At 53.7% G+C, this 25509-nt stretch overlaps 1 protein-coding gene across 3 annotated transcripts in view; it reads left to right on the top strand.

The window, feature by feature from the left end:
- ECE1 (endothelin converting enzyme 1) overlaps positions 1-25509 on the top strand; it is a 125186-nt gene that overhangs the window by 72077 nt on the left and 27600 nt on the right. For all 3 annotated transcript variants that reach the window (XM_070382638.1, XM_070382627.1, XM_070382647.1), the window contains 5 exons: positions 4242-4454; positions 18363-18484; positions 19489-19635; positions 21234-21299; positions 22425-22616. In XM_070382638.1, the coding sequence (XP_070238739.1) occupies positions 4242-4454; positions 18363-18484; positions 19489-19635; positions 21234-21299; positions 22425-22616 (740 nt within the window). The remainder of the gene's footprint in view (positions 1-4241; positions 4455-18362; positions 18485-19488; positions 19636-21233; positions 21300-22424; positions 22617-25509) is intronic.

The raw sequence follows: 25509 nt of genomic DNA, 5'->3' as shown, positions 1-25509 counted from the left end.
AGCTCTTGGCCCTGTGCATGGAGCCGATGAGATTCCAACATACACTGTTGCCCTGGGGTTGCCCCTAGAAGTCCCCAGGACGTTTCTCCATCAGAAACCAGAAGGGAGCTCCCAAGGCCTGGCTTCTACACACACACGTCTGTAGTTGCTAGGTGGGGCCCACAGGGAGGAATCCTGCTTCAGTCTATCCCGTCTGTCTCAGGGCTCCAGACGGGTTTTCCCCAGCCTAGTTCTGGGTAAGGGGAACTCTTCCCCCTAGGGTGGAGCTGGGCTGGGGATACGGTGACCCTTGAGCCCATTCATGTGTCTTTATCAGCTGCCTGAGCCTGGGAAAGCAGTGGCTGCCCCAGATGCTGGTGATTGGCATCATCCACATCTGGGCAGACATTGGGCAGGTCAACGCCAATTTTGGTGATTCTGTAAAGACGCACCTGTAAGTTATGTCTGAGCACTTAAATACATATTTATCCACCTTCCTGTTGCACCCTGCTTTCCAGAAACTTACAGTTGTTTTGCAAACAATGGCAGCAAAACAAACAATACATTTTCCAGAAAATATTCTGAAGTGTCTCCCTTAGTGTTGAGGCCAGGCACCATCCAGAGCCGCTAACCTTTAGCTAGATCTGGGACCTGCTCCCGCCTTCTCGATGGATCATGCACGACCTAAAGGGAAGAAATATTTCTGCATCTACAGGTGGTGACCAAAAGCTGGACAAAGCTCTCTTATTCATTCAGCTATTCATTAATTCAACAAACACTCAATGGATAGGTGCCAGGTGCCGAGTTTGCTGAGCAAAGGAAGTATAAATGCAAGTAAGATGCTGGCCCTGGGCTTTGCAGGTGGCACTATTGGTCGAGAACCCACCTGCCCATGCCGGAGATACGAGACTAGGGTTTGATCCCTGGGTCAGGAAGATCCCCTGGAGGAGGGCATGGCAACCCACCCCAGTGTTCTTGCCTGGAGCATCCCATGGACAGAGGAGCCTGGCAGGCTTCGGTCCATAGGGTCGGAAAGAGTGGACACAGCTGAAGTGACTTAGCATGCACACACGCATGCAAGATACTGGCCCTACCCTCAGGCTCACTGCCTAGTGGGGAAGGTAGACAGGGAGACGGCCATGACACAAAATAGAGTGTGCTCAGGCAGCAGGCCTCCAGACAGCCAAGGCGACCAGGGAAGGATGAGGTCTCCCCAAGGAGAGAGAGCCTGGGCTGAGTTTTGAAGGTGTTGACGTGGGATGAGAGGAACTAGAAATTATGAATTAATTAGTCAAATGTACATGAAGCACCTGCTAGGCCAAGGATTGTTGCTAAGGGATCTACAAGCCAATAATAGTTAAATAGCCAAGCAATTATTGCCCAAGTATCACCTGGGCGCTTAAGTATTGCTGTGTGCATAGCAGAGTAGGTGCTTCAGTGAAGAACTGTCAGGTCTGACTGATTCCTGGCGACGGGTTTCTTATTTAAAACCAAGGCCCCATGTAATAACTACAGATAGCTCTCTGTCTCTCTCATGCACACACACACGCACAGATTCTGCGTCTTGCTCCCTCAGAATTGATCTCTTTACAGCTGGCCTCTGGGTTTTCCCACCAGCCAAGTATTTGTCAAGCTTGACTTCCTGCAGTTAGTTGTATAAAAACAATAGGTATTCTTTTCCTTTTCCAAATATGAAGTTATATCATAATAGTGAATAGGCTTTTTCAGATGACACAGAAATTCTTTTCCCCCACCCCCTCATAAAGATTCTGGTAAATTTCCTTGATTGAAAAGCAAGGCATGCAACCAAAAGCTCTCGTCTAGAGGTATTTAAAATTGTGCCATGTCCCCTACCAGTTCCTATCTCTTTTCACTCAGTCGTGTCCGACTCTTTGCGACCCCGTGGACTACACTATCCCGTGGAATTCTCCAGGCTAGAATACTGGAGTGGGTAGCCTTTCCCTTCTCCAGGGGATCTTCCCAACCCAGGGATCAAACCCAGGTCTCCCGCATCGCAGGCGGATTCTTTACCAGCTGAGCCACAAGGGAAGCCCATTTTCATGCCTAACGGTTCAATAATCTTTAATTGTTGTACAGTCATCTCAAAATAGGAAATTATTGGTTGGCCAAAAAGATCATTCCAGTTTTCTGTAACGTCCTCCAGAAAAACCTGAGCAACCTTTTTGACCAGCCCAATACCTGGAAGTAGAATCGCCCTGATTTTTGTTCTGTTGTGCGACCCTTCTGAGCCCTTCGTCCACTCTCAGACCTTGCGTTTGTCATCAGATGTTAATTAGCACACAGGTTGCTAGCCCAGCCCCGGCCAGTTTTGTGTGTCCAGGTGAGATGATGAGCAGCCCTGCCAGCCCATGCACTCTCTTCTGCTCTCTGAGGGTTGATCTGGGAACCTCAGACCCTAGGACTCCAGGGAGCTGAGTCCCCTGCCCCCACTGCCCAGCCATAAGGTTATTTCCTCATCATCAGGCAGCTGGTCCTCCTCGTCCTCATCTCCAGATGGAGAAACCCAGCTTCAGAGGGATGAGGTTGCCAGCACGAGGCCAGAGGCAGAGAGCTGGGCTTTGCACCCAGGTCTAGGAAGGAGCCCCTGGCACCTGCCCTGCCAGCCTCCTCCCTGTGCAGTGGGAACAGAAGGGCCGCAGCAGCCCCGGCTGGGGCTGGCCGAGCGACGGTGCGGGGATGTAGGAAGAACCCAGCTTCCGTGTTGCGGAAGCAGCACAGAGCGGGTTCAGTCCGGGCGCTCCCACGCCGCCAGGGGACACTCAGAGCCTCGCTGTCCTCATCTGCCCATGGGGGTCTCGCCCCCGTTATCGGGAGACCGTCCCCTCTGGTTGCCTGTGTGCTCGGGTCAACAGGCGGTGCAGATCCCCCGTCTCCTGCGGTCAGGTTGGTCTCACCACCTGGGGCCGGACCCTGCTCAGGCGGCTCCCGGCTTGCTTCCTCCGCTTGAGCCTGCTGACCGACCTCAGGGCCGGAGTCGGGCCCTGTCTGCCGGCCTCTGCCCCAGGCCCTACAGAATCAGCTCAAAGTGAAAAGCAAAGTCGCTCAGTCATGTCCGACTCTGCGACCCCGTGGACTGTAGCCCACCGGGCTCCTCCGTCCATGGGATTTTCCCAGACAAGAGTACTAGAGTGGGTTGCCATTCCCTTCTCCAGGGGATCTTCCCGACCCAGGGATTGAACCCGTGTCAGGGAAGCCCATAGAATCAGCTCAGAGGAAGCGGATTTCTTTGTTCGCTGTGCTTTGTGGGCACTTGCAGGATTTGGCAGCCCTCCGCCGGGGGGCCAGTCATCACGGAAAGAGCTCCCTTCCAGGCCCAAAGCAGAGAGAGGGTGGGACTCAAACCCCACGGGCCACTGAGCAGGGTGCTTAGTCTCCCTGTGGCTCTGTTTCCCAATATATAAAAGTGGCTTTAAGCAAAGTGATCTCTTAGGGTTGTTTCCTTTTTGCTTTTTTGAAAATTCAGTGAGATGATTCTCCTGCCTTATACCCAGTGGGAGTGATTTTTCATGGTGTCTTCTACTCCTCAGTCTTTCCTTCTCGCTGAGTCCTGGCACCATGCTGTCCGGGTCATGCGTTTGGTGTGGACTACGTATCCTCAGTAAGCGCGTGGACAATAAATAACAGACATTTCTACGTATCCTCAGTGAGCGTGGATAATAAATAACGGACATTTCTCCTTCTGTAGTCTTGACTTTTCTTAGATAAATTTGCATCCCCCACGAAATTATTTAAAAAGACTATGCTTTTAAATCTCCCACCACACACACACACACACACACACACACACACACCCCACACACATACACACACACACACACCACACACACACACCACACACATACACACCTACCTGCCCTCAGCAAAGAACCTGAACGATGCTCAGTAATTATTTTGTTGAATAAATGAATGCATGAATGAGTAAATGAATTTGTTGAGCATCAGGAAATAATTTTTTAAAATCAATGAATATTTATGGAAGGACTGATTAAAAGGAGCACCTTGGTTCTGGTTTTAAAGTCACAGGAAGGATTTTAGGCAACTCAACGGAAGTCTTATTTTACAAGCCAGGAGATCATAAATCCCCTGAAATCTTTGTCTCTGTCGTGTTCTAGTGATTGTCTCTGTTTGGTCAGGGCTGGGGTGGGGCCTGGCACCCCAGGGCCCTAGACCACCTGCACTGTATTTCCATAGCCTCCTCTCTGCCTGCCCTTCATTGACCTCTTACCCTTGACCCCTGCCAGGAGCGCCCTCGGTGTGCCTAAGTGAGGCCTGCATCTCGGTGACCAGCTCCATCTTGAGTTCCATGGACCCCACGGTGGACCCCTGCCAGGACTTCTTCACCTATGCCTGTGGCGGCTGGATCAAAGCCAACCCCGTGCCGGATGGCCACTCACGCTGGGGGACCTTCAGCAACCTCTGGGAACACAACCAAGCCATCATCAAGCACCTCCTCGGTAGGCACCCGCTGGGGGCACTGGGGAATGGGCTGCAGAGGGGGGCTGCCCTCTGCACCCGCCAGGGTCAGCTGAAGGGCGAGGTTGGCGGGATGGGGAGGCGAAACGGTTGGGAGCAGATGAGGCTGGGTTAGAATGTCTGCCCCATCTCTGGGTGTGTGATCCTGAGTTGCTTATCAGTGAGCCTCAGCTTCTCCATCTGTAAAGATGGGACTAGTAAGGCCCAAACTGCAGAGTTTCAAGAACTAGAGAGCAGCTGTGTGAAGCATTAGCGTGGCATGTACGGCACGTCATAGGTGCGTAAGAACTGTAGCTGTGGTCGTAGTTTATGGCTTCAAGCTGTGGCTTAGTTTTGGACTGGTTTTGACTGGGAGATTTGCAAGTTGTGAGCAGAAGGAATGAAGGCTGAGCATGCTGGGTCCAGATTTTAAGGTTGTGAGCCGATCCAGGTTCTGACAACGGTTTATCTGAGAGTCGTCCAAAGGCCGGAGTCTTCCTTGGCCTCATGGTAGTCCGGCTTGCGTGTTAAGCCGTCTCACCAAAGTTCCTCGCGTTATACCTTGTTGGGCCGTTAGCACTTCCAGTTGACCTTGGTGTTGGTGGTTTTATCCTCAGGTTAGGATCCCACGTCTGTCTGGTTTGAGGCTGTGTCCTTGGTCAGCGTCTGTTGAATTAGCATCTGCCCCTGAGGGTGCTCCTCTATATGTGGAACCAAAACACGCCGTGCTGTAACCTATAAAGGTCCCAACTTGAAGCCCTTTGGGACCAAGACCTTCACCATGACTGTCTCCTGCTGACCCCTGCCCCATCCTGGGACCCTCGATGCTGATAGGAGCTAGATCGTGAAAAGTCAGTCCATTAATTCATCAATGATAGAACTTAGATTCAAGAAATACTTATTAAATTAAAAAAAATACTTTCTTAAAAAATAAAACCTTCTTAATACTCAAAAGTAGGTAAACTGAAGAAGACATCTAAAAGAGGGCTCAGTCATGTCTGATTCTTTGTGACCCAATGAACTATAGCCCGCCAGGCTCTTCTGCCCATGGGATTCTCCCGGCAAGAATACTGGAGTGGGCTACCATTGCCTCCACCAAGGGGATCTTCCTGACCCAGGGATTGAACCCTCATCTCCTGCATTGGCAGGCAGATTCTTTACCACTGGTGACACCTGGGAAGCCTCTAAAAAGGGGTAGATCTTCTCAGCAGGACAGAAACCTTCCTATGAGACAGGAAAAGATTGTAACTTGATGATTATGAATTTCAGGAGACTGTGTCTTTAAGATGAAAGTGGAAATTAGCAAACCAGATTAAGGAGACCTTTCCTTTCTTTCTCACCTCAGCCCCAGGGGGCGTGGCTACTACAGGGTGAAACTCACCCACCACTTCTCCTTGGTACCCAGAAGCTCCTGGGCACAAGGAGACCTCCTTGTCTCCCTGAGGATCAGAAAAGGTGGTGGGTGGAGGTGGGGCTGAGGGAACCCCATGTCAGGAATAACACAGCCCCCTGCATGCTTTATGCCACCCGATTGCCTTTGCAAGGGGACCCAGCCTTTTATTTCAGAACTGAAGGCAAATATGTTTGTGGTGGCCAGACTGGAACTCAGGGACATCCTTTCCCCAGCATCTAAAGACAGCTGGAGACTGGGCAGGGATCACCAACCAAAGCAGGAGAACAGAGGACTTCCCTGATGGTCCAGTGGTTTAGATCCCACACTTCCACTGCAGGAGTCACAGGTTCCCAGGTTGGAAAATGAAGATCCCATATGCTGCACGGTGCAGCCCCAAAATAAATAAGTTGTATTTGGGGACTTCCAGGGCAGTTCAGTGGTTAAGAGTATGTGCTTCCAATGCAAGGGGCACAGGTTTGATCCCTGGTCTGGGGACTAGACTAAGATCCCACAATGCTGTATAGTGTGGTCAAAAAAATGAAAAACACGGCAGGAGAATAGTCTCGGTGGGATAACGACATGGGCTAGTGCCTCTGCGTCCTTCACCAGGACCTGGATTCGAGTCCTGGTTCTGCCACTTACTGTGTGATCTTGGGTCAGTGATGTAACCTCTCTGGGCTTCTTGTCATCAGTACAGTGGGAACCACACCTCCTCCAGGTTGTGAAAATTAAATGGAAAAACATCTATAAGCACTTTCCTGGAGCCAGGCGTATTGTGGTGGCCCCTGGCTGTGCTGGTGGTACTCTTGTTATTCACACTTCGCCTTTGCCCAACACTTGCCAGTTCACAGAGCTCTTTTGTAGATAACCATTCCTTGTGAGCCTGCTCCCGTAGGAGCTAGGGAGCTGTTGCTCACCCCACTTGATAGATGAGGAACCGGAAGTCCAGAGAGCTCCCCAAAATGGGCTAGTAGGTGGCAGAAGTGCCACTGCCTGAATCCTGGCCACATGTCCCTTTCCTGTCCCACGCTGCCCGCTCTGGGCACCAGCGATGGTACAGCTCCCTGTGCGTCTTTCTGGGGAGAACTTGCAGGAAGCACAAAGTGTTGAGAGTCTGAAGGAGAGGAGGACACGGACCGGCGCTTGCTGAGTGTCTGCTCCGTGCCGGGCTGTGAACCAGGCTCTTTATATCCACTGCCTTCTTAATCCTCACGGTTACCCTGGGACCTAGAAACTGCGGTCCCGTTTCCTGGACGACGAAACTGAGGGAAGCTAAGCTTGCCAGGGACACCCTGCCAGTCCAGGGGCTTCAGCCAAGGGGACCAGTTCACACCGAGAAGGGACTGTGGAGAAAGGCAGACGGGCCCTCTGCCTCCCCAGGCGGGCCCGGGGCTGGCTTTTGGGGAGGGCACCCCTGGATCCTGATCTGCTGCTTCTGGGAGGATCGTGGGTCTTATCGGGAAGACCTTGGGTCTCGGCCGAGACTCAGCCCATCCCCACACCCTGTCCCGCCCCCACAGCGGTGGCCTCCAGTCTTGACTCTGGCCTTCCATCCCTGCTGTCCCTGAGAGCGGGGAGCTGCACTGAGCTGGCGTGCAACAGCCAGGACCTTGTGTACAAGCCCCTGACCCCAGGTCAGGGCCCGGTGGGATCGGGAGCCCCAACAGGCTAGCCAATCACGTGTGGCCTTGGACGAGTGACCCGCCTTTTCTACCCGCCTTCTCTCCTCTCTTCTATAGATCGTTTCACTATCTGTAAAGGGTGGATGATGATGTTGCCTGACACTCAAGGTTACTGTGGGTATCATCTCGAATGTGATGGGTTAGCATGCTTGGCCCAGAGCCTGGCACCCAGTAGGCGCTCAGCAGAACTGCCCTCCTCCTGGTGGGGATGGGTGAGTTCCAGGTCAGCCCCTCCCTACAGGCTGTGTGACTACAGAGGGCTGCCCCGCCTGCTCCAGCCCTTCACCTATGAAGTGGGAACCAACTCAGAGTACTGGCCGGGGTGTCCTAAGGATTCATGGGCTGGTCACAGAGAGAGTAATTATTGCTTGTTTTATTTCTTTTATTTCTTGGACTTGCCTGGTGGCTCAGACGGTGAAGCATCTGCCTACAATGCGGGAGACCTGGGTTCAATCCCTGGGTCAGGAAGATCCCCTGGAGAAGGAAATGGCAACCCACTCCAGTACTCTTGCCTGGAAAATCCTGTGGACAGAGGAGCCTGGCGGGCTACAGTCCATGGGGTCGCAAAGAGTCAGACACGACTGAGTGACTTCACTTTTCACTTATTTCTTAAGAAAAAAAAAGTAATCGGAGTACAGTTGCTTTACAGTGTTGTGGTAGTTTCTGCTGCACAGTGAGGTGAGTCACTACACATGCTCATGTATCCCCCTCCCACTCAGGTCACCACCGAGCGCTATGGCAGCGTTGCCTGTGCAATACGGTAGGCTCTCCTTAGTTACCTACTTTATATGTAGTATCAGTAATGTCTCTGTGTCAGTTCCAATCTCCCAGTTCATCCCATGCCTCCGCTTTCCCCACTGGCACCCGTCAGTTTGTTCTCTACATCTGTGACTCTCTATCTACTTTGTAAATGAGATTGTTTATACCAGCTTTTTCAGATTCTACACGGTTTTTCAGATTAATACACGGTGTTTGTTTTTCTCTTATAGAAGCCCTGATAGAGCCTCTTATCAGAAGGAGGTCTGAAAGTGTTAGTCATTTAGGCTTGTCCGACTCTTTGCAATCCCATAGCCAGACTCCTCTGTCCGTGGAATTCTCCAGGCAAGAATACTGGAGTGGGTAACCATTCCCTTCTCCAGGGGATCTTCCCGACTCAGGGATCGAACCCGGGCCTCCTGCATTGCAGGCAGATTCTTCATCATCTGAGCTGCCAGGGAAGCCCCAAGGAGGTGTGGGTGTGTCCATGACTATGCTGGGTTCTTGTATTATTTTCTTTAAGCTATGGCGTATATGCCCATGTCACAGATGTGATTCACAAATACAAAGGAAACAGGTCTCCTAGGAAACGGTGGAGCTGGGGCCTCAGACCCATCTTTCTCTACTGATTCTGCTGTGCACAGAGGTCATGGAGCAGCCCAGAAGTATGGTCTGCCCTGCCATCTCTTTTCCCTGACAGCTGCTTGATTTTGTTCTCCGGGCCAGGGGAGACCTGGCTGGGGCCCAATGAACAAGTAGCCGGGATCCCCTCACGTCATTATGACCGAGACCTTCCCCACGAGGTATATCCTGGCATCCCCTCCCCCTAGGCTCACTGTTGAAAATCAGTCTAGAAACGGCCCCTCCCCTGTGGACCTTGATACCTGGGACTCTTGATACCGGGAAATTCCCGAAGGGGCAGGAAGCAGGTGAGCAGGTGAGCGAAATATGCAGGCGCGTGGTCCAGTGCATTCTTGGGCTCCAGGTCAGGCTGGTTTCAGCTCCCCCAAGACAATGGGGTCAGCCAGCAGGTCTCGGGAGGGGTTGGATACACAGGGGGCCTGGCTGGGCAGGTTGGCCTGGGTCGGGGCGGCTTCTCTGGGAGAGAATTCAGAGGCCAGTGAGGATTGTTATCAGCTGGTCGGGCAGGACAGCCATTACCATCAGCTTGCCCCGTGACCTTGGGCTAGCCACTTCTTTCTGTGAACAGTGGGTTTGCTCTGGCCCCCTCTGAGGAAATCCAAGGACATCTTTAGCAGGTGGGTTGAGCTGGACCAAGTGCCACGTGGCATATCTTGGCAGCCTGCTGGCTAGAGGGGGGCGACCTCAGCCGCATGAGACCCAGGTGCCTCAGCTGGAAGACCCTCTGCCATCCATACACGCTGCCGGAGGAGGCTGCCCTCGTAGGCTTTGGGGAGACCGGAGGGTGTCCTCACTTCATCAGGGGAAAGATACGTTTGGACGCTCGTCACCCCTGAGGCCGGGCCCTCGCCTTAGGCATTCTACCTTGTGCTTTTAGCACAGGCTATTCTGCCATCTGGATACCTTCCCCACCCCCTCCCAGTCCCGCAAGACTCTGTCAACCCTGCTTCTCCCATTATGCCTTCTGTGGTTACCGAAGGGCCTCTCCAGGCTTGAGCTACAATTAAATTTTATGTACTTGTCAAGTTTACTGTATTTTATATTCTAAGATGAGTCATGCAAAAAAAATAATTGATGCCTACTTGTAACAATAAACTGTGGAAAATTCTGAAATAGATGGGAATACCAGACCACCTGACCTGCCTCTTGAGAAACCTATATGCAGGTCAGGAAGTAACAGTTAGAACTGGACATGGAACAACAGACTGGTTCTAAATAGGAAAAGGAGTACGTCAAGGCTGTATATTGTCACCCTGCTTATTTAACTTCTATGCAGAGTACATCATGAGAAACGCTGGGCTGGAAGAAGCACAAGCTGGAATCAAGATTGCCGGGAGAAATATCAATAACCTCAGATATCCAGATGACACCACCCTTATGGCAGAAAGTGAAGAGGAACTAAAAAGCCTCTTGAAGAAAGTGAAAGAGGAGAGTGAAAAAGTTGGCTTAAAGCTCAACATTCAGAAAATGAAGATCATGGCATCTGGTCCCATCACTTCATGGGAAATAGATGGGGAAACAATGGAAACAGTGTCAGACTTTATTTTTTTGGGCTCCAAAATCCCTGCAGATGGTGATTGCAGCCATGAAATTAAAAGACACTTACTCCTTAGAAGGAAAGTTATGACCAATCTAGATAGCGTATTCAAAAGCAGAGACATTAGTTTGCCAACAAAGGTCTGTCTAGTCAAGGGTATGGTTTTTCCAGTGGTCATGTATGGATGTGAGAGTTGGACTGTGAAGAATTCTGAGTGCTGAAGAATTGATGCTTTTGAACTGTGGTGTTGGAGAAGACTCTTGAGAGTCCCTTGGACTGCAAGGAGATCCAACCAGTCCATTCTGAAGGAGATCAGCCCTGGGTGATCGTTGGAAGGACTGATGCTGAAGCTGAAACTCCAATACTTTGGCCACCTCATGCGAATAGTTGACTCATTGGAAAAGACTCTGATGCTGGGAGGGATTGGGGGCAGGAGGAGAAGGGGACGACAGAGGATGAGATGGCTGGATGGCATCACTGACTCGATGGACGTGAGTCTGAGTGAACTCCGGGAGTTGGTGATGGACAGGGAGGCCTGGTGTGCTGCAATTCATGGGGTCGCAAAGAGTCGGACACGACTGAGCGACTGAACTGAACTGAACTGTAACAATTCAAGTAACGCAGATTCCCTAAAGCCCAAGTTAATGGTTTATCTTTCTTCTACTCCTGACCAGATACAGATGGAATCATCCCAATGGCATCAGATCTGTCTGTCAGGGACTTGGCGGTTAATCGTGTTACCCTGTGACGTCTCTTCTGTTGTCATTTTGTTTTATCTTTCCAGTATTTACTGTCGAGCGTAGCTTCATCTTCTGTGCACGCTGAAAACTCTGTGGACAAGATCTGCATGTGGAATGCCTTCTATCCAGTGTCATTCCCGCAGCAGCGGGCCCTTCTTTTTCTTTCATGCTTGGTGCGGGGCGGGGTGGTTAGATGGATTTGCTTTTTTCGTCAATCATTTCTTTCTTTTTGGCGGCGTTGGGTCTGGTTGCCGTGCTGCGCTGTCTCTGGTTGTGCTGAGCAGGGGCTCCGCTCCCTGCCGTGTGTGGGCTTCTCCTTGCGGCGGCTTCTCTTGTTGCAGAGCTTGGGCTCTATCCGCTCAAACTCAGTAGTTGTGGTGTGTGGGCTTAGTTGCTCTGTGCGTGCATGCGTGCTAAGTCACTTCCGTTGTATCTGACTCATTGCAACCCTGTAGACTGTAGCCCGCCAGGCTCCTCTGTCCGTGGGGTTTCTCCAGGCAAGAATACTGGAATGGGTGGCCATACCCTCCTCCAGGGGATCTTCCTGACCCAGGGATCGAACCCAGTCTCTTATGTCTCCCACATTGGCAGACAGGTTCTTTACCAGTAGCGACACCAGGGAAGCCCTATTTGCTCTGTGGCATGTGTGATCTTCCCACCCAAGGCTGACCCTGTGTCCCCTGCGTTGGCAGGCAGATTCTTCACCGCTGGATCACCGGTGAAGTCCCTAGATGGATTGAGTGATGAGTTGATCCAAGGATGGACGTGGGTGTCCAGGGCTTCTTAGGGGCAGCTGGATTGCTTCAGATCTCCCTCTGGTGTTCCAGGCCAACCTGTAGGAGGGGAAAGAGATGGTGAGAGAGCATAGGCCTCTGCTCTGGCCTCAGCCACTTGCTGGTGTGAGCTTGGACCGGTGACCCAACCTGTTGCCTATAAGTTGGCACCCATGTCTGCGGCCGCCCAGTGTCTGTTTCCTCCCCCGGAGCTGTGGGAAAGGGTGTTCCAATAAAAACTTCCAGGGGAAGAAGTAGGCCGATTAAATGGGCTGCTCTCTTTCCTCTCCCGGACTTTGGGGAAGTGACGGAGGAAGTTTCTGGAATTCGGGGTCCCTGGAAGGAAGTACCCAGGCAGTTGGGAGTCCTGTTGTCTGGCCCTGGGCTGCCAAATTGTCTCCAGACCACTAGGGTCCTGGAAGTGCCACCGTTTTCAAAATATGGCCCCCTTCTGGGTCCTGGGGCCTTCCCTGGTGGCTCAGTGGTTTTAAAAAAAAAAAAAAAAATCCGCCTGCCAGTGCAGGAGACTCAAGAGACGTGAGTTCAATCCCTGGGTTGGGAAGATCCCTGAAGGAGGAGATGGCAACCCACTCCAGTGTTCTTGCTTGGGAAATCCCAGGGACAGAAGAGCCTGGCGGGCTACAGTCTATGGGGTGGCAAGAGTCGGATATGACTCAGTGACTGAGCGCGCACGCACACTGGGTCCTAGACACTGCCCAGCCCCTTCTTCCTAGGCCGCTCTCCACTTCTGGGATGTAAACATGGTCTGGGGTGTCTTACAGGAAACCAAGCTTTTCCTCAGGAGAAAATCAACTGTGCCTGATTTCACTCGGAAACCGAGACTGCTCCCTCGGGCCTGAGTGATGGACACCTTTGTCTGTGCAGCCCCAGACACACCTTCCCTCGCTCTCTCAGCAGTTCCGTGCTGTCCACAGCAGCTTCTCTAGGTGCCCGGGGTCGTGGAGGGAATTTAGCAGTCTTTCTTTGTGGAACTTACATTCCCTCAGGGGAGACAGTCAGCAAATTAATGCATTAATAAATGACGTGGTTGTAAAGACTTCAGCTCAGTTCAGTTCAGTCGCTCGCTCAGTCGTGTCTGACTCTTTGCGACCTCATGGACTGCAGCACGCCAGGCCTCCCTGTCTATCACCAGCTCCTGGAGTTTACTTAAACTCATGTCCATCGGGTAGGTGATGCCATCCAACTGTCTCATCCTCCGTCGTCCCCTTTTCCTCCCACCTTCAATCTTTCCCAGCATCAGGGACTTTTCCAATGAGTCAGATCTTCCCATCAGGTGGCCAAAGTATTGGAGTTTCAGCTTCAGCATCATTCCTTCCAATGAATATTCAGGACTGATCTCCTTTAGGATGGACTGGTTGGATCTCCTTGCAGTCCAAGGGACTCTCAAGAGTCTTCTCCAACAACACAGTTCAAAAGCATCAATTCTTTGGTGCTCAGCTTTCTTAACAGTCCAACTCTCACATCCATATGTGACCACTGGAAAAACCATAGCCTTGACTAGACGGACCTTTGTTGGCAAAGTAATGTCTCTGCTTTTGAATATGTTATCTAGGTTGGTCATAACTTTCCTTCCAAGGAGCAAGCGTCTTTTAATTTCATGGCTGCAATCACCATCTGCAGTGATTTTGGAGCCCCCCAAAATAAAGTCTCTCACTGTTTCCATTGTTTCCCCATCTATTCGCTATGAAGTGATGAGACCAGATGCCATGATCTTAGTTTTCTGAATGTTGAGTTTCAAGCCAACTTTTTCACTCTCCCCTTTCACTTTCATCAAGAGGGTCTTTAGTTCTTCACTTTCTGCCATAAGTGTTGTATCATTTGCATATCTGAGATTATTGATATTTCTCCTGGCAATCTTGACTCCAGCTTGTACTTCATCCAGCCTAGCGTTTCTCACAATGTACTCTGCATATAAGTTAAATAAGCAGGGTGACAAAATACAGCCTTGACGTACGTACTCCTTTCCGATTTGGCCTTGAAAAAGAATCAAGTAGGAGGCAAGACCAGGGAAGGGAGAGGTCACTGTAGCCATGGTGATCAGGAAGGATGGGCCTGTGGAGGAGGGGCCCCTTGAGCAGAAGCTTGAATTAAGAGAGAGAACAGCCCACAAGGATGTGAGGGGAAGAGCGCAGCCGGCAGGAGGCACAGTGAGCACGGTGGCCCTGGGGTAGGGGTGTGGGATCCAGAGGGAGGGGACAGAAGACAGGCTTGAGCTGGAGGCGGCGAGGCAGCGAGGCCCAGGTCATTCAGGGCAGTGTTTCCCAACCTTTTTTAATGACCGCCCCCTCCTGAAAATTTTAACCCCACAGATATGCTGTGTGCTTGTTTCTGTACTGTTACTGTGGTTTACTCACTCACTAAGTTGTGTCTGACTCTTTTGTGACCCCGTGGTCTATAACCTGCCAGGCTTCTCTGTCCATGGAATTTCCAGGCAAGAGTACTGGAGAGGATTGCCATTTCCTTCTCCTGGAGATCTTCCCAGCCCAGGGATCGAACCCGCATCTCCTGCACTGGCAAGTGGATTCTTTACCACTGAGCCACCAGGGAAGCCCTGTGTGTATTCGTAAAATAAGCTGTTTCTAGGGACTTTACTGGTGGTCCAGTGGTTAAGACTTTGCCTTCTAGTGCCGGTGGGGTGGGGGGCGGGAGGTGGTGTGTGGCTTCAATCCCTGGTTGGGGAGCGAAGATCCCACATGCCTCACGGCCAGAAAAATCACAGACATAAAACAGAAGGAATATTGTAAAAATTCAACCAAGGGAAAAAAAAATAGTCCACGTTTTTAAAAACTTTAAAAAAAAAGGCTGTGCTTCCACTGCAGAGGGCACAGGTTTGATCCCTGGTCAGGGAACGAAGATTCCGCATGCTGCTTGGCACAGCAAAGGGAAAAAAAAAAAAATAAGGTGTTTCTGCTATTCAAGAATTAATGTTCTCCCCCGTTTAGGAGCAGTATTACCCCCACGGAGAATGCATGCTGTAGAACCCTCTAGGCAATGTTAAGGAATGTGTATACTTCTATGCCTCTTTGCGCTAAAAGTATTCAAGACAGCAGCTCTGTCAACTGCCCCCAAGGTTCCACATGGATGTCTGATAGATCTCAAATGTAAAATATCTGAAATCCGAAGTGCTTGTTCCATTCCCCGAACCTGCCTTCCACCGCCCACTTCTGTAGCTCAGCGCCCCCGGCTCCGCCAGGGGGACCTGGCAGCATCTCGACTCCTGCTTCCTCCCGTGCTTCCGCCACGGGCTTCTCGGTCCTTCTCTCTGCCACCCTGACCCCCCACATCGCTCCATCGCTCTGCTGGTCTGTTGCAGCGAGCTCCCAGCTGGCCGTCTCACCCTGGCTCCTGTCCCGCAAGGAGTCTGCGGGGTCGCAGGTACCCTTGAGTGAGGAGGAAGGAGAGGAGGTGAATGGTCCCAAGGGACACAGGAGCCAGGCGGGGTGGGGTGGGGGGCGGTGGAGGAGCTTGGCCTGCTCCCCGGGCTCCGGCCCCAGCCCGCGTGGGCAGGTGCTGGGGACGGAGCGTGCTCAGTCCCCGGGGGCCTCATCCTCTGTCCCTCCCTGCCCTCCCCCCGCCTCCTTTCCTCCCCTTGCCAGTCTCCCCTGGGCCCAGGCCTCAGCACCCTCTTGGCCCCCAGATACAGCATCTTCCTCATCAGACATAGACTCTGGGCTCCGTTCTTTCTGTGCCCATTGCTGCAGGCTGCTGTGTGCCCGCCCAGTGCTGGGGGAGCAGGGGGAACTCGGCCGTGGACTGGTGGGCAAGGCCGCCAAGCACCACGTCCAAAGTCACTCCACATCTTCATGCTTCCTTCCCAGAGCTCCAGCGCGGCGTTCCCGGGCCTCCCCCGCCATCCTGTGTAAAGCCCCTGGACTTGCTCCTTGTAGCGTCACTCCACGCATAATCAGAGGTCTTGTGTGGACCACGCTGTTGTCCATCTGGCCTGTCAAGCTGCGGGCCTCACGCCAGCAGACGTGTGTGTCCCGAGTTGCCCAGTGCCTCCTCCTCACCCAGCCCGCAGCCCCCAAACCATTAGAACTTAGTAAACGTTTGCGGGGACTTGAGCCGAGGTTGACCAGCGGGGTGTGGAGCCAGGAGGAAGGAAGTTTGAAGCTGAGAGGGAAGTCGAGGCATTCCACCTCCTCCCAGCCATCATTCGGGGTTGTATCTGACAGGTCTGCCTGGAACTCGCTGTAACGAGCACAGCCAGGCTGTTCCTTGGGACTCTTTATTTGGGCCTCTTATCTCGGTGGCCTTGAGGCCGTGAAGGAGAGAGATACTCGGCCCTTCCGTGGGCCAGAGCACGCAGAACATGCCTCCCCTGACACTGGTCTGGCATTTCAAGGTCACGGCCAGAGCCAGCTGAGCACAGTGGGATGCTGGCTGCTTCTGGGGTCTGGTGAGCAGCGATGGTTCTTCAACAGCCTAGCTGCTAGGGGATGTTGCCACAGAAATGAGGCCCCTGGGAGGCAGTGGGAGCCCCCACTTTGCATTCCCCGATGTTTTGCTTGGAGAGTCTGGGGAGCTGGGCAGCTCTCGCCCTATTTGGCCCCCCCTCCCCGCCCCCAGAAGGCTCTTCTCACGCTCCAGGAGGGCCCGGGGGCGCTCAGGTGTCTCCAGGGCTCAGCAGTGTCCCCTGTGAGCTCCGGGGCTGTGTGTACCCTCCGCAGCCCCACAGCACACCCCAGGACCTCCGTCTCCATACCACCCTTGAAACTCCCGTCCCGTTCAGGGCCGTCTCCTTGACTGCAGCCAGACGGGGCTGACGTTCTCTGCCAGTGGTCCCCGTGACGCTGTTTATGGTAAGAATTGGAGGGCAGGGGCGTGCTCGGGAGAAGGGCTGGGAAAGCTGATTAGACTGGTCAGGAAATGACTCCCGCCCTTGTGAAACAGGCTCCGCCAAACATTTCTTTTCTCCCAGGCCCTTTTACGCTTCCTTGCTTTGCCTCATCCTGTCCAACTCCCCCCCACCCAACCAGACCCAATACCCTTTCCCTTTATTTCTGCCTGGTGAGTAACTTTTTGTCTTTCAGAACTGGCTCAAATAGTAGAACATCCTCTGGAGACCCTCCCCTGTAGACCCTCCCCACTCCACCAAAGGGTGTGACCTTTCTGTAGGTGGCAGAACCATTTGCGTTAGTGAACGCACACCCCGTCTTGAGGTCGCATCTTTGCATGCCTGAGTCACCATTAGACCGTGAGCTCCCCAGAGGCAAGAGCGGGTCTCACTCATGTCCGTAAAACCTTATGCCCGATCTGGTGCCTGTAGGTGCTCAGCGTTGAGGCCCTTCGTGAACGAGTCTCTGAGGAGAAGCCTTATAGTCAAGGTGGCCTCTGAGAGGCCTTGGAAGCTGAGTGCGGTGTGAGAGTGTCTGATGCAGAAGGCTAGAGGGAGCTTTTTCTTTATGCGTTTCCTTGTTTAGTATTTGTGTTTATTTGTATTTGTATTCATTCCTTCAAAAGGAAGCTCCATGGGGACGAGGACATTGTCTTTTGTGTCCCCAAAGCTGGCACAGAGCCTGGCATAGAGTTAGCAACTAGTACCTGCTTTGTGAACGAATGGATAAAGTTCTGCCAGAAGAGTCTTCATGGAGGAAGTGGGGTGTAGGGAGTCTCTCCAGGAAGCAGAGGGAGGGGTTTCAGGATCCAGGAGGAGCAGTGAGGAGGAGTGCTCTGGGGGAGCCGGATGAACAGACACAGACCGCCCCGTCACCTCCAGTGGGTGCGGACAGGCTTGGGCACATGCAGGAGCTTGGTCCTCAGCAGGTGGCATCGGGACCAGGGCCCCAGGGGCAAGGAGAGGGACCAGGGGCTCCCAGGGGTCCCCAGGTGAGGCACTGAGGTGCTGCTCGTGGGGGAGGGAAGGGGCATGGCAAAGGGCCTCTGTGTCAACTCAAGGTCAGACGAAGCTGCCCGGCCCCTCTGAGGAAGGGCGCCGAAAGCCAATCTGTAATGAGCGAGGCCTTTCAAGCTCTGCCAAGTCCAGTCTTGATCACAAGAGAGGTTCTCAGGAATCTGGGAAGAAAACCCCAAGACAGGCATCTGTCTCACACATCAGGCGGGGGTGTGCGGGCCGCTTGCTGGCCGGCAGGGAAGCCGACTGTCATCTGACGTCCTGGGACAGCTCTGAGAAGGTGTCTAGCGGAGATGGAGAAGCACGGGCTCCTCTCTGCGTGCGGCTTGCGGAACTGAGCAACCCTCCAGCGTGCCCGCGTGGAGGTCGCGTCTCTGATCTGGCCCAGCTCCTCGCCTGCACTGACGGGCCCTGCGCCAGCCCTTTGCACAACTGAGGCCGCCCGACCTCCCCGGGGCCACCCAGCGTGGGGACGGGCGTGTGCCGTCAACCGCTGTCCTTTGTCATTCCAGAAAACTCCACGGCCAGCGTGAGCGAGGCAGAGAGGAAGGCCCAGGTGTACTACCGAGCCTGCATGAACGAAACCAGAATTGAGGAGCTCAAGGCCAAACCCCTGATGGAGCTCATCGAGAAGGTGGACCCCTGCCCCCGTCTCCCCCTGCCATGCCCCCTGCCCGAACCGCTGGCTTCCACCGCCAGGGTCCAGCCACCTTATACCTCACCCAGCTGGATCGTGGAGTCTGCTGACGTGTGTCAGGCTGCCTGAGTGTGTGTGCACGTGTGTGCGTGCATCTGTACATCAGTGGGGATGTCTGTCGTGTGTGTGTGTGTGTGTGTCTGGGCATCTGCGAGTGGGACAAGGGCTGCGTTTACAGGGAAAATGTTTCTCTTTCTGGCTGCTTCCATTCCCTCAGAGGGGATGTTTGTGTGTGTGGAGGGGTGTGTCCCGCAAGGACCAGCAGAAACTCTGGGGTCAGAAGCAGAGCCCTCCCGGTGAGGAGGGCCACACTGACCCGGGCCCCCCGTCCCCCTGAGCTGAATGCCCTCCCGGGCACCGTCCAGTCAGCCTTGAGGGACCCTGAAGGGAGCCACCCAAGCCTGGCCATGCTGCCCAGAGCACACAGAAGGGTGGGCATGGGTGTTCCCGGGGGCCTGCTGTTCCCCTGAGGCCCTGCTCCCAGGTGGGCTGCTGGGGGGCCCTGAGGCAGGGTGGGGCACCGTGGGCACCACGGACTGGACCGTCCTCCCCTATGGCACAGGCGGAGAGCATTAGAAAGTCCCAACTCGGAGAGAGACTCTGTTAGACCTTAGCTCATCAACCTGGTAAAGAATATGGACCCATTTTTTTATGGGTGCAATTGAATTTCTGCATTAATAGGAATTACATTCACACGATTGATTATTCAAAAAATGAACAGATTCAGGAAAAGTCAGCCACCTCGGAAGCAGGAGCCATATTCTCATGGCTCACTGATCAGAAACCCCCAGTAAAGACAGACCAGACCTCTCATTTGCTCCTGAGGCCCAGAGAGGTCAGAGGACGGCAGAGGGTCATGCAGCATGTCCACCGCGGAAGCAGAACCCGCGTCTGGCCTTCACCCAGCTCATCCCCTCCCTGTCCCCTCTCCCTCCCCACAGCTCGGCGGCTGGAACATCACGGGGCCCTGGGACAAGGACAACTTCCAGGACACCCTGCAGGTGGTCACATCCCACTACCACACCTCCCCCTTCTTCTCCGTCTACGTCAGTGCCGACTCCAAGAATTCCAACAGCAACGTGATCCAAGTGAGTGGCCTGGAGGTCTAGGGCAAGGACGGGCATGACCTCCAGGCCTGTTTTGCATTTAGCAAGCGGCTGGGTGAGGTGGGATGCAGACCTGCCCGGGGCACAGGCTTCTGGTTTCTGAGCTTGGTGTCTCTGGAGGCTCCCTACTGTGAGATTTAGGGCAGGAAAGTTGTTAAAGGGCAGGCTTGCCCTCCTTAGGTAGGTGGGGTACCTGCAGTGCAGGTGAATTTGGGGGTTTCTGATTGGTCCCTGTGAGCCCCAGGGGTGATGTCAAGTCTTGGACACAGCTGGAGCCACCTCCTGGTCACCCCACCTCTATCTCCAGCCTTCGTGGCTCTGCTTAGAATAGCTTTGAGTCCACCTGTTCCCACCAGAGCCTGCCCCAGACCGTCAGCACACCCAGGGGAGCAGCAGCCCTGGTCTGCCCACTCTCAGATGCAAAAGTGAGAAACCCAAGGTTCTCCTGGGTTTCTCCCCACCCCTACCACTCACTCACTGTGTGACCATGGGGGAGTGCCTCAGCCTGTCTGAGCTGCAGTTTCCTTATCAGTCAAATGAACTATAATAACACCTACTCCAGGGATGTCAGAGCGTGGCCAAAGGCTTTGTTAGGAGCCATCAGGGATTGACCCTGCCTCCCTGCCCAGCACCCAGCAAGCCCTTCACGGGTACTGTCTCCTGGTATTCTCATCCCAGCTCTGAGGACTCGATGGTTCCCCATCTTCCAGCTGGAGAAGCTGAGGATCAGAAAGGTTGGATAGCTTGTCTAAGGTGACATAGCTCTGAGTGATTCTGGACCGCTCACTGTCTTGGGAAATGGTTAATTAAACAGAGAGAGTCTGCAGATTCTTGGAGTTTAAAGAGGAGGATGGCTTCGTCTGGCCCATGAGAAGGACCCTGAACCCCTGCAGCTGACCACATGCATCTGTCCCCTCGCTGGAGGGCCCATCCCAGGGGTGGCCCTCGCTCCCAGCTTGTGCTTCTGTGTGCTCCCGTCCCGTTGTTGCTATGTGCCTGCTGTCCCTGGGGCTGATGGAGGCTGCATGGGTATGCGTGCACGGGTGTGCGTGTACAGGTGTGCATGCATGGGTATGTGTGCACAGGTGTGCGTGTGCAGGTGTGCGTGCATGGGTATGTGTGCACTGGTGTGCATGTGCAGGTGTGCGTGCATGGGTATGTGCACATGTGTGTGCACAGGTGTGCGTGCACTGGTGTGCGTGCACAGGTGTGTGTGCATGGGTATGTGTGCACAGGTGTGTGTGTGCAGGTGTGTGTGCATGGGTATGCGTGCACAGGTGTACATGTGTAGATGTGTGCACGTGGGTATGCGTGCACGGGTATGCGTGTGCAGGTGTGCGTGCATGGGTATGTGTGCACACATGTGTGTGCGCAGGTGTGTGTGCACTGGTGTGCATGTACAGGTGTGTGTGCATGGGTATGTGTGCACAGGTGTGTGTGTGAAGGTGTGCGTGCATGGGTATGTGTGCACAGGTGTGTGTGTGCAGCTGTGTGTGCATGGGTGTGCGTGTGCAGGTGTGTGTGCATGGGTGTGCGTGCATGATAGCAGACTTCCTTCTCACCCCTACTTTTCTCTCCAGGTGGACCAGTCTGGCCTGGGCTTACCCTCAAGAGATTATTACCTGAACAAAACCGAGAATGAGAAGGTGAGTGTGCCTCTTCCAAGAGAGTGGCTCCTACCCTTCCCACCTCTCTCTGTGGTTCATCCCCCTCGGTGACCCCTCAGTATCCACACCTCTGCAGGTCTTTGAAGCTAGAGAAGCATACAGGGGTCCCTTACCTAGCAGTCCCTGGCAGGGGGAGGGGCATCATTTGTCCCCATCTTAGAGTGAAGCTCTTCCACGTATCACCCTGTGGGCACAGTGGACGGGGACAGGGGTCATCTGTCCCCGTTGCAGAGAGAGGCAGATCTAACGGCCACTGCCTCTGGCCTTCCTGGTAACCCTGCAGGTCCTGAACGTCTCTAAACATCATTCCTCTCAGCTGTCATATGCGTATTATTTTTCCCTGGCCTGTTTTGGAGGAGGAAATAAGGCTTAGAGATGCTGAGTGACCTGCTCAAGGTCACACAGCTGGCCGTCAGTGGTGAGGCTGAGATTCTCATCTAGATCCGCTGACTCCAAACCGCCTACTTTACCCTCCCTCCCCCCAGCTGCCTCCCGTGATGTCCCAGGGAGACGTGGCCTGAGGTTCGTCGTCTGTCCATTCACGAGCCCACCCACTTGTGTTGAGCGAGTGCTTACTAAGTGCCCAATGCTGGGGAGACAGTGGCCCACGAGGCCTGCCTGCTTCTCGCCTCGTGGGGCTTCGAGTCTAGGAGAGGAGGCAGATGTTAAATAACTCGCCACCAGATTCCAGGCATAGTGAGCAACTGTGCTAAGGGAAGGGCAAGCTGAGAAGGTAACCTGAGGCTCTAATTCAAATCTGGGGACCTGGCTGAACGGGGTGTTCGGAAGTAGTGTGTTCCAAGATGAGAACTGAGCGGTGGCCCCTCTGGTGGCTTTCGTGTGACAGGCGTCCCAGAGGGAGTGTGGGCCGGGACAGCAGAGACCAACCCACGTGGGGCCCTGGGTGGGCCTTATCCTGGGGGCCATGGGGAGCCAGTGATGGGGTATGCTGCCAAAACCATTCATGAAGCTGGTTTCCTGGGTAGAACCCCCAGCTCCCTGGCTGCCTGCCCAGGGCTGCCCTGACTGCCCACCCCTGGCCCGGTTTGTCCCGTGGGCAGCGGGTAGCAGCTGCTGATGGAAGTGGGGGGCTGGGTCCCGCAGGTGCTGACGGGATACCTGAACTACATGGTCCAGCTGGGGAAGCTGCTGGGAGGAGGGGCCGAGGACACCATCCGGCCCCAGATGCAGCAGATCCTGGACTTTGAGACGGCGCTGGCCAACATCACCATCCCCCAGGAGAAGCGCCGGGACGAGGAACTCATCTACCACAAAGTGACGGCGGCTGAGTTGCAGGTAGCCGAGCTGGCTGACGTGGAGGCTGGGGCGGCCACGGAATTCAGGATGCAGGGCGCTGGGCTGGGGGCGTGGAACCTCCTTCACCAGAACAGCCCCACGAAGCACAGGGGTGGTTGTTATCACCAATTCACAGATGGCACTGAGGCTCAGACAGGTCGAGTTGCCAGCGGCAGGTCACATAGCTGGTGACGCCAAAGCCGGTCTCTTGCTGTACACCAGGCTGCTTCTCTGAAGCTGTAGTTAGCTGGGGAGACTCTATGCTTATGACAACATCGAATCGTACTGATTGGGCGTGTCCGTTCTCTCAAGCTACTCGAGCCTGGCGCGTAGCAGATAAACACAGCAAATAAATCTGATGTCACCTCCCTGTTACCAAGCTGGGAGGTTAGGTGATGTGCTCAAGGCCTCCAGGCTTCTAAGTGGCAGGGGAGCTGGGACCTGGACTCAGGCTTGGCTCACTGGACCTCTGCTCTTGAGCATGACCGCTGCGGCCTCCTGGAGCTGTAGCAGGGTTGAGGTCAGCACTGTACGGCTCTCTACTGGGTGTAACCCATCTGAGAAGCCACTGTCTCCTCTGTAGATCAGTTCAGTTCAGTTCAGTCGCTCAGTCGTGTCCGACTCTTTGCGACGCCATGCACTGCAGCACGCCAGGCCTCCCTGTCCATCACCAACTCCTAGAGTTTACTCAGACTCATGTCTATTGAGTCGGTGATGCCATCCAACCATCTAATCCTCTGTCATCCCCTTCTCCTCCTGCCTTCAATCTTTCCCAGCATCAGGGTCTTTTCCAATGAGTCAGTTTTTTGCATCAGGTGGCCAAAGTATTGGAGTTTCAGCTTCAGCATCAGTCCTTCCAATGAATATTCAGGACTGATTTCCTTTAGGAAGGACTAGTTGGATCTCCTTGCAGTCCAAGGGACTCTCAAGAGTCTTCTCCAATACCACAGTTCAAAAACATCAATTCTTTGGCACTCAGCTTTCTTTTTAGTCCAACTCTCACATCCATACATGACTACTGGAAAAACCATAGCCTTGACTAGACGGACCTTTGTTGGCAAAGTAATGTCTCTGCTTTTGAATATGCTGTCTAGGTTGGTTATAACTTTTCTTCCAAGGAGCAAGCGTCTTTTAATTTCATGACTGTAGTCACCATCTGCAGTGATTTTGGAGCCCAAAAAAGTAAAGTCTGTCACTGTTTCCACTGTTTCCTAATCTATTTGCCATGAAGTGATGGGACCAGATGCCATGATCTTAGTTTTCTGAATGTTGAGCTTTAAGCCAACTTTTTCACTGTCCTCTTTCACTTTCATCAAGAGGCTCTTTAGTTCTTCGCTTTCTGCCATAAGGGTGGTGTCATCTGCATATCTGAGGTTATTGATACTTCTCCTGGCAATCTTGATTCCTCTGTAGATCAGCCTCTACCAAAGTCTGCCCCCCTGGTGGCTGCTTGGGACTTGCAGGTGATGAACTGGCCTCGGTTCCTTCTCTTTTCTTTTTATATTTATTTGTTTTCATTTACTTATTTGGCTGCAAGGAGTCTTAGTTGCGGCATGTGGTCACTTTGGTTGTGGCTTGCAAACTCTTCGTGGCAGCAAATGGGATCTAGTTTCCTGACCAGGGATGGAACCTAGGCCTCCTGCCTTGAGAACATGGAGTCTTCACCACTGGACCACCGGGGAAGTCCCCAGTTCCTTCTTTCTGGCTCGTAGCGTGTAGGCCTTCCCCCAGGCGCCGGGCTCACAGAGGAGTCAGCGGAAAGGCCTCGATCAATCTTCCTGTTTCCTGCCATCACTTAGCTCCCCCCCTGGGAAGGGTGTCCAGGCCACCTCTGCCCACCAAGTCCTGCCCATCCATTCAAGTTCAGCTCATTTTCTCTCCTTTTCAGAAGAACACCTGGACCCCTGCCCCATTTTCTGTCTCCATCTCTGCCTCCAACAAGTGTCCATAGGCCGATGCTGGGGCCATGCTTCTGGGTGAGCTGGGGACACCAGCGAGGAAACAAGCTCAATCTCATTGCCCGAGCTTTGTGCAGAAGAGGCAGAGCCCTGGAGCCAGGGCAGGGCAGAGTCAGGGAGGGTGAGTCTGACACTGGGTGGGGGCTGAGCGGGAGCCAGGCTGACGGGGTGTCCCAGGTGGGGACACAGCCCACACAAGCCTGGCGATGAGGGCCAGAGAGCCCAGCCTCCTTCTGGGTGCCAGCTGCCCTTTAGGTCCCCAGAGAAGCTGGCATTGTGGGGAGTGGCGCTGAGTGGGTTGTTATGGAGATCAGAGGCCTGTGCTGGGCACCATCTGGCACTGTGTTTTCTTCTCCGGGGCCAGGAAGTCAAGGGAGATGCTGTTTGCTGATACAATTTGATTTGGTTTGCTCCAGCTGCCCGGTTCTCAGCCCAGAGGGGCTCCGGTGGTCCCTGTCCCCCCTACAGTGGCCACGAAGCCCAAGAGTGGCTGAGAAAGCAGTCGCCCTGGGTGCATGTGCCCCAGAGTGGCTTGCAGTCTCCACCCCCAGATGCCCTTTCACCATTTTAACACGCTTTTGAAGGAAAAGCTTTTCCTCCCTCCCAGCTGCAGAACTCCCTGATGGGGAGGATTTTAGCAGAGGCAGCAGCCTGGAGTGGTGTGAGCAGAAGACTGCTCGAGCCCAGCCCCACCAGCAGCCTTGGGCAAGTCACATAACCCCCTCCTCCTTGAGCCTTGGTTTCCTTCTCATAAAGTGGGCTTTGCTCGCTCATTCACACCTGCTGTGTTCCAGAACTCAGAGACAGATGAGGGGCAGATGCTACCCTCATAAGTGGCAGTGGTTCTTACTCACCCTATTTTTTAAGATTCACTATTTATATTTTTGACCGCACTGGATCTCCGTCGTGGAGCCCTTTCCTAGCTGCAGCTCGCG

The sequence above is a fragment of the Bos mutus genome, chromosome 2 (genome assembly GCF_027580195.1).
Source record: "Bos mutus isolate GX-2022 chromosome 2, NWIPB_WYAK_1.1, whole genome shotgun sequence".
Lineage (NCBI taxonomy): Eukaryota > Metazoa > Chordata > Mammalia > Artiodactyla > Bovidae > Bos > Bos mutus.
Note: the sequence above shows the minus strand (reverse complement) of the source record. Positions and strands in the feature narration are given on the sequence as shown.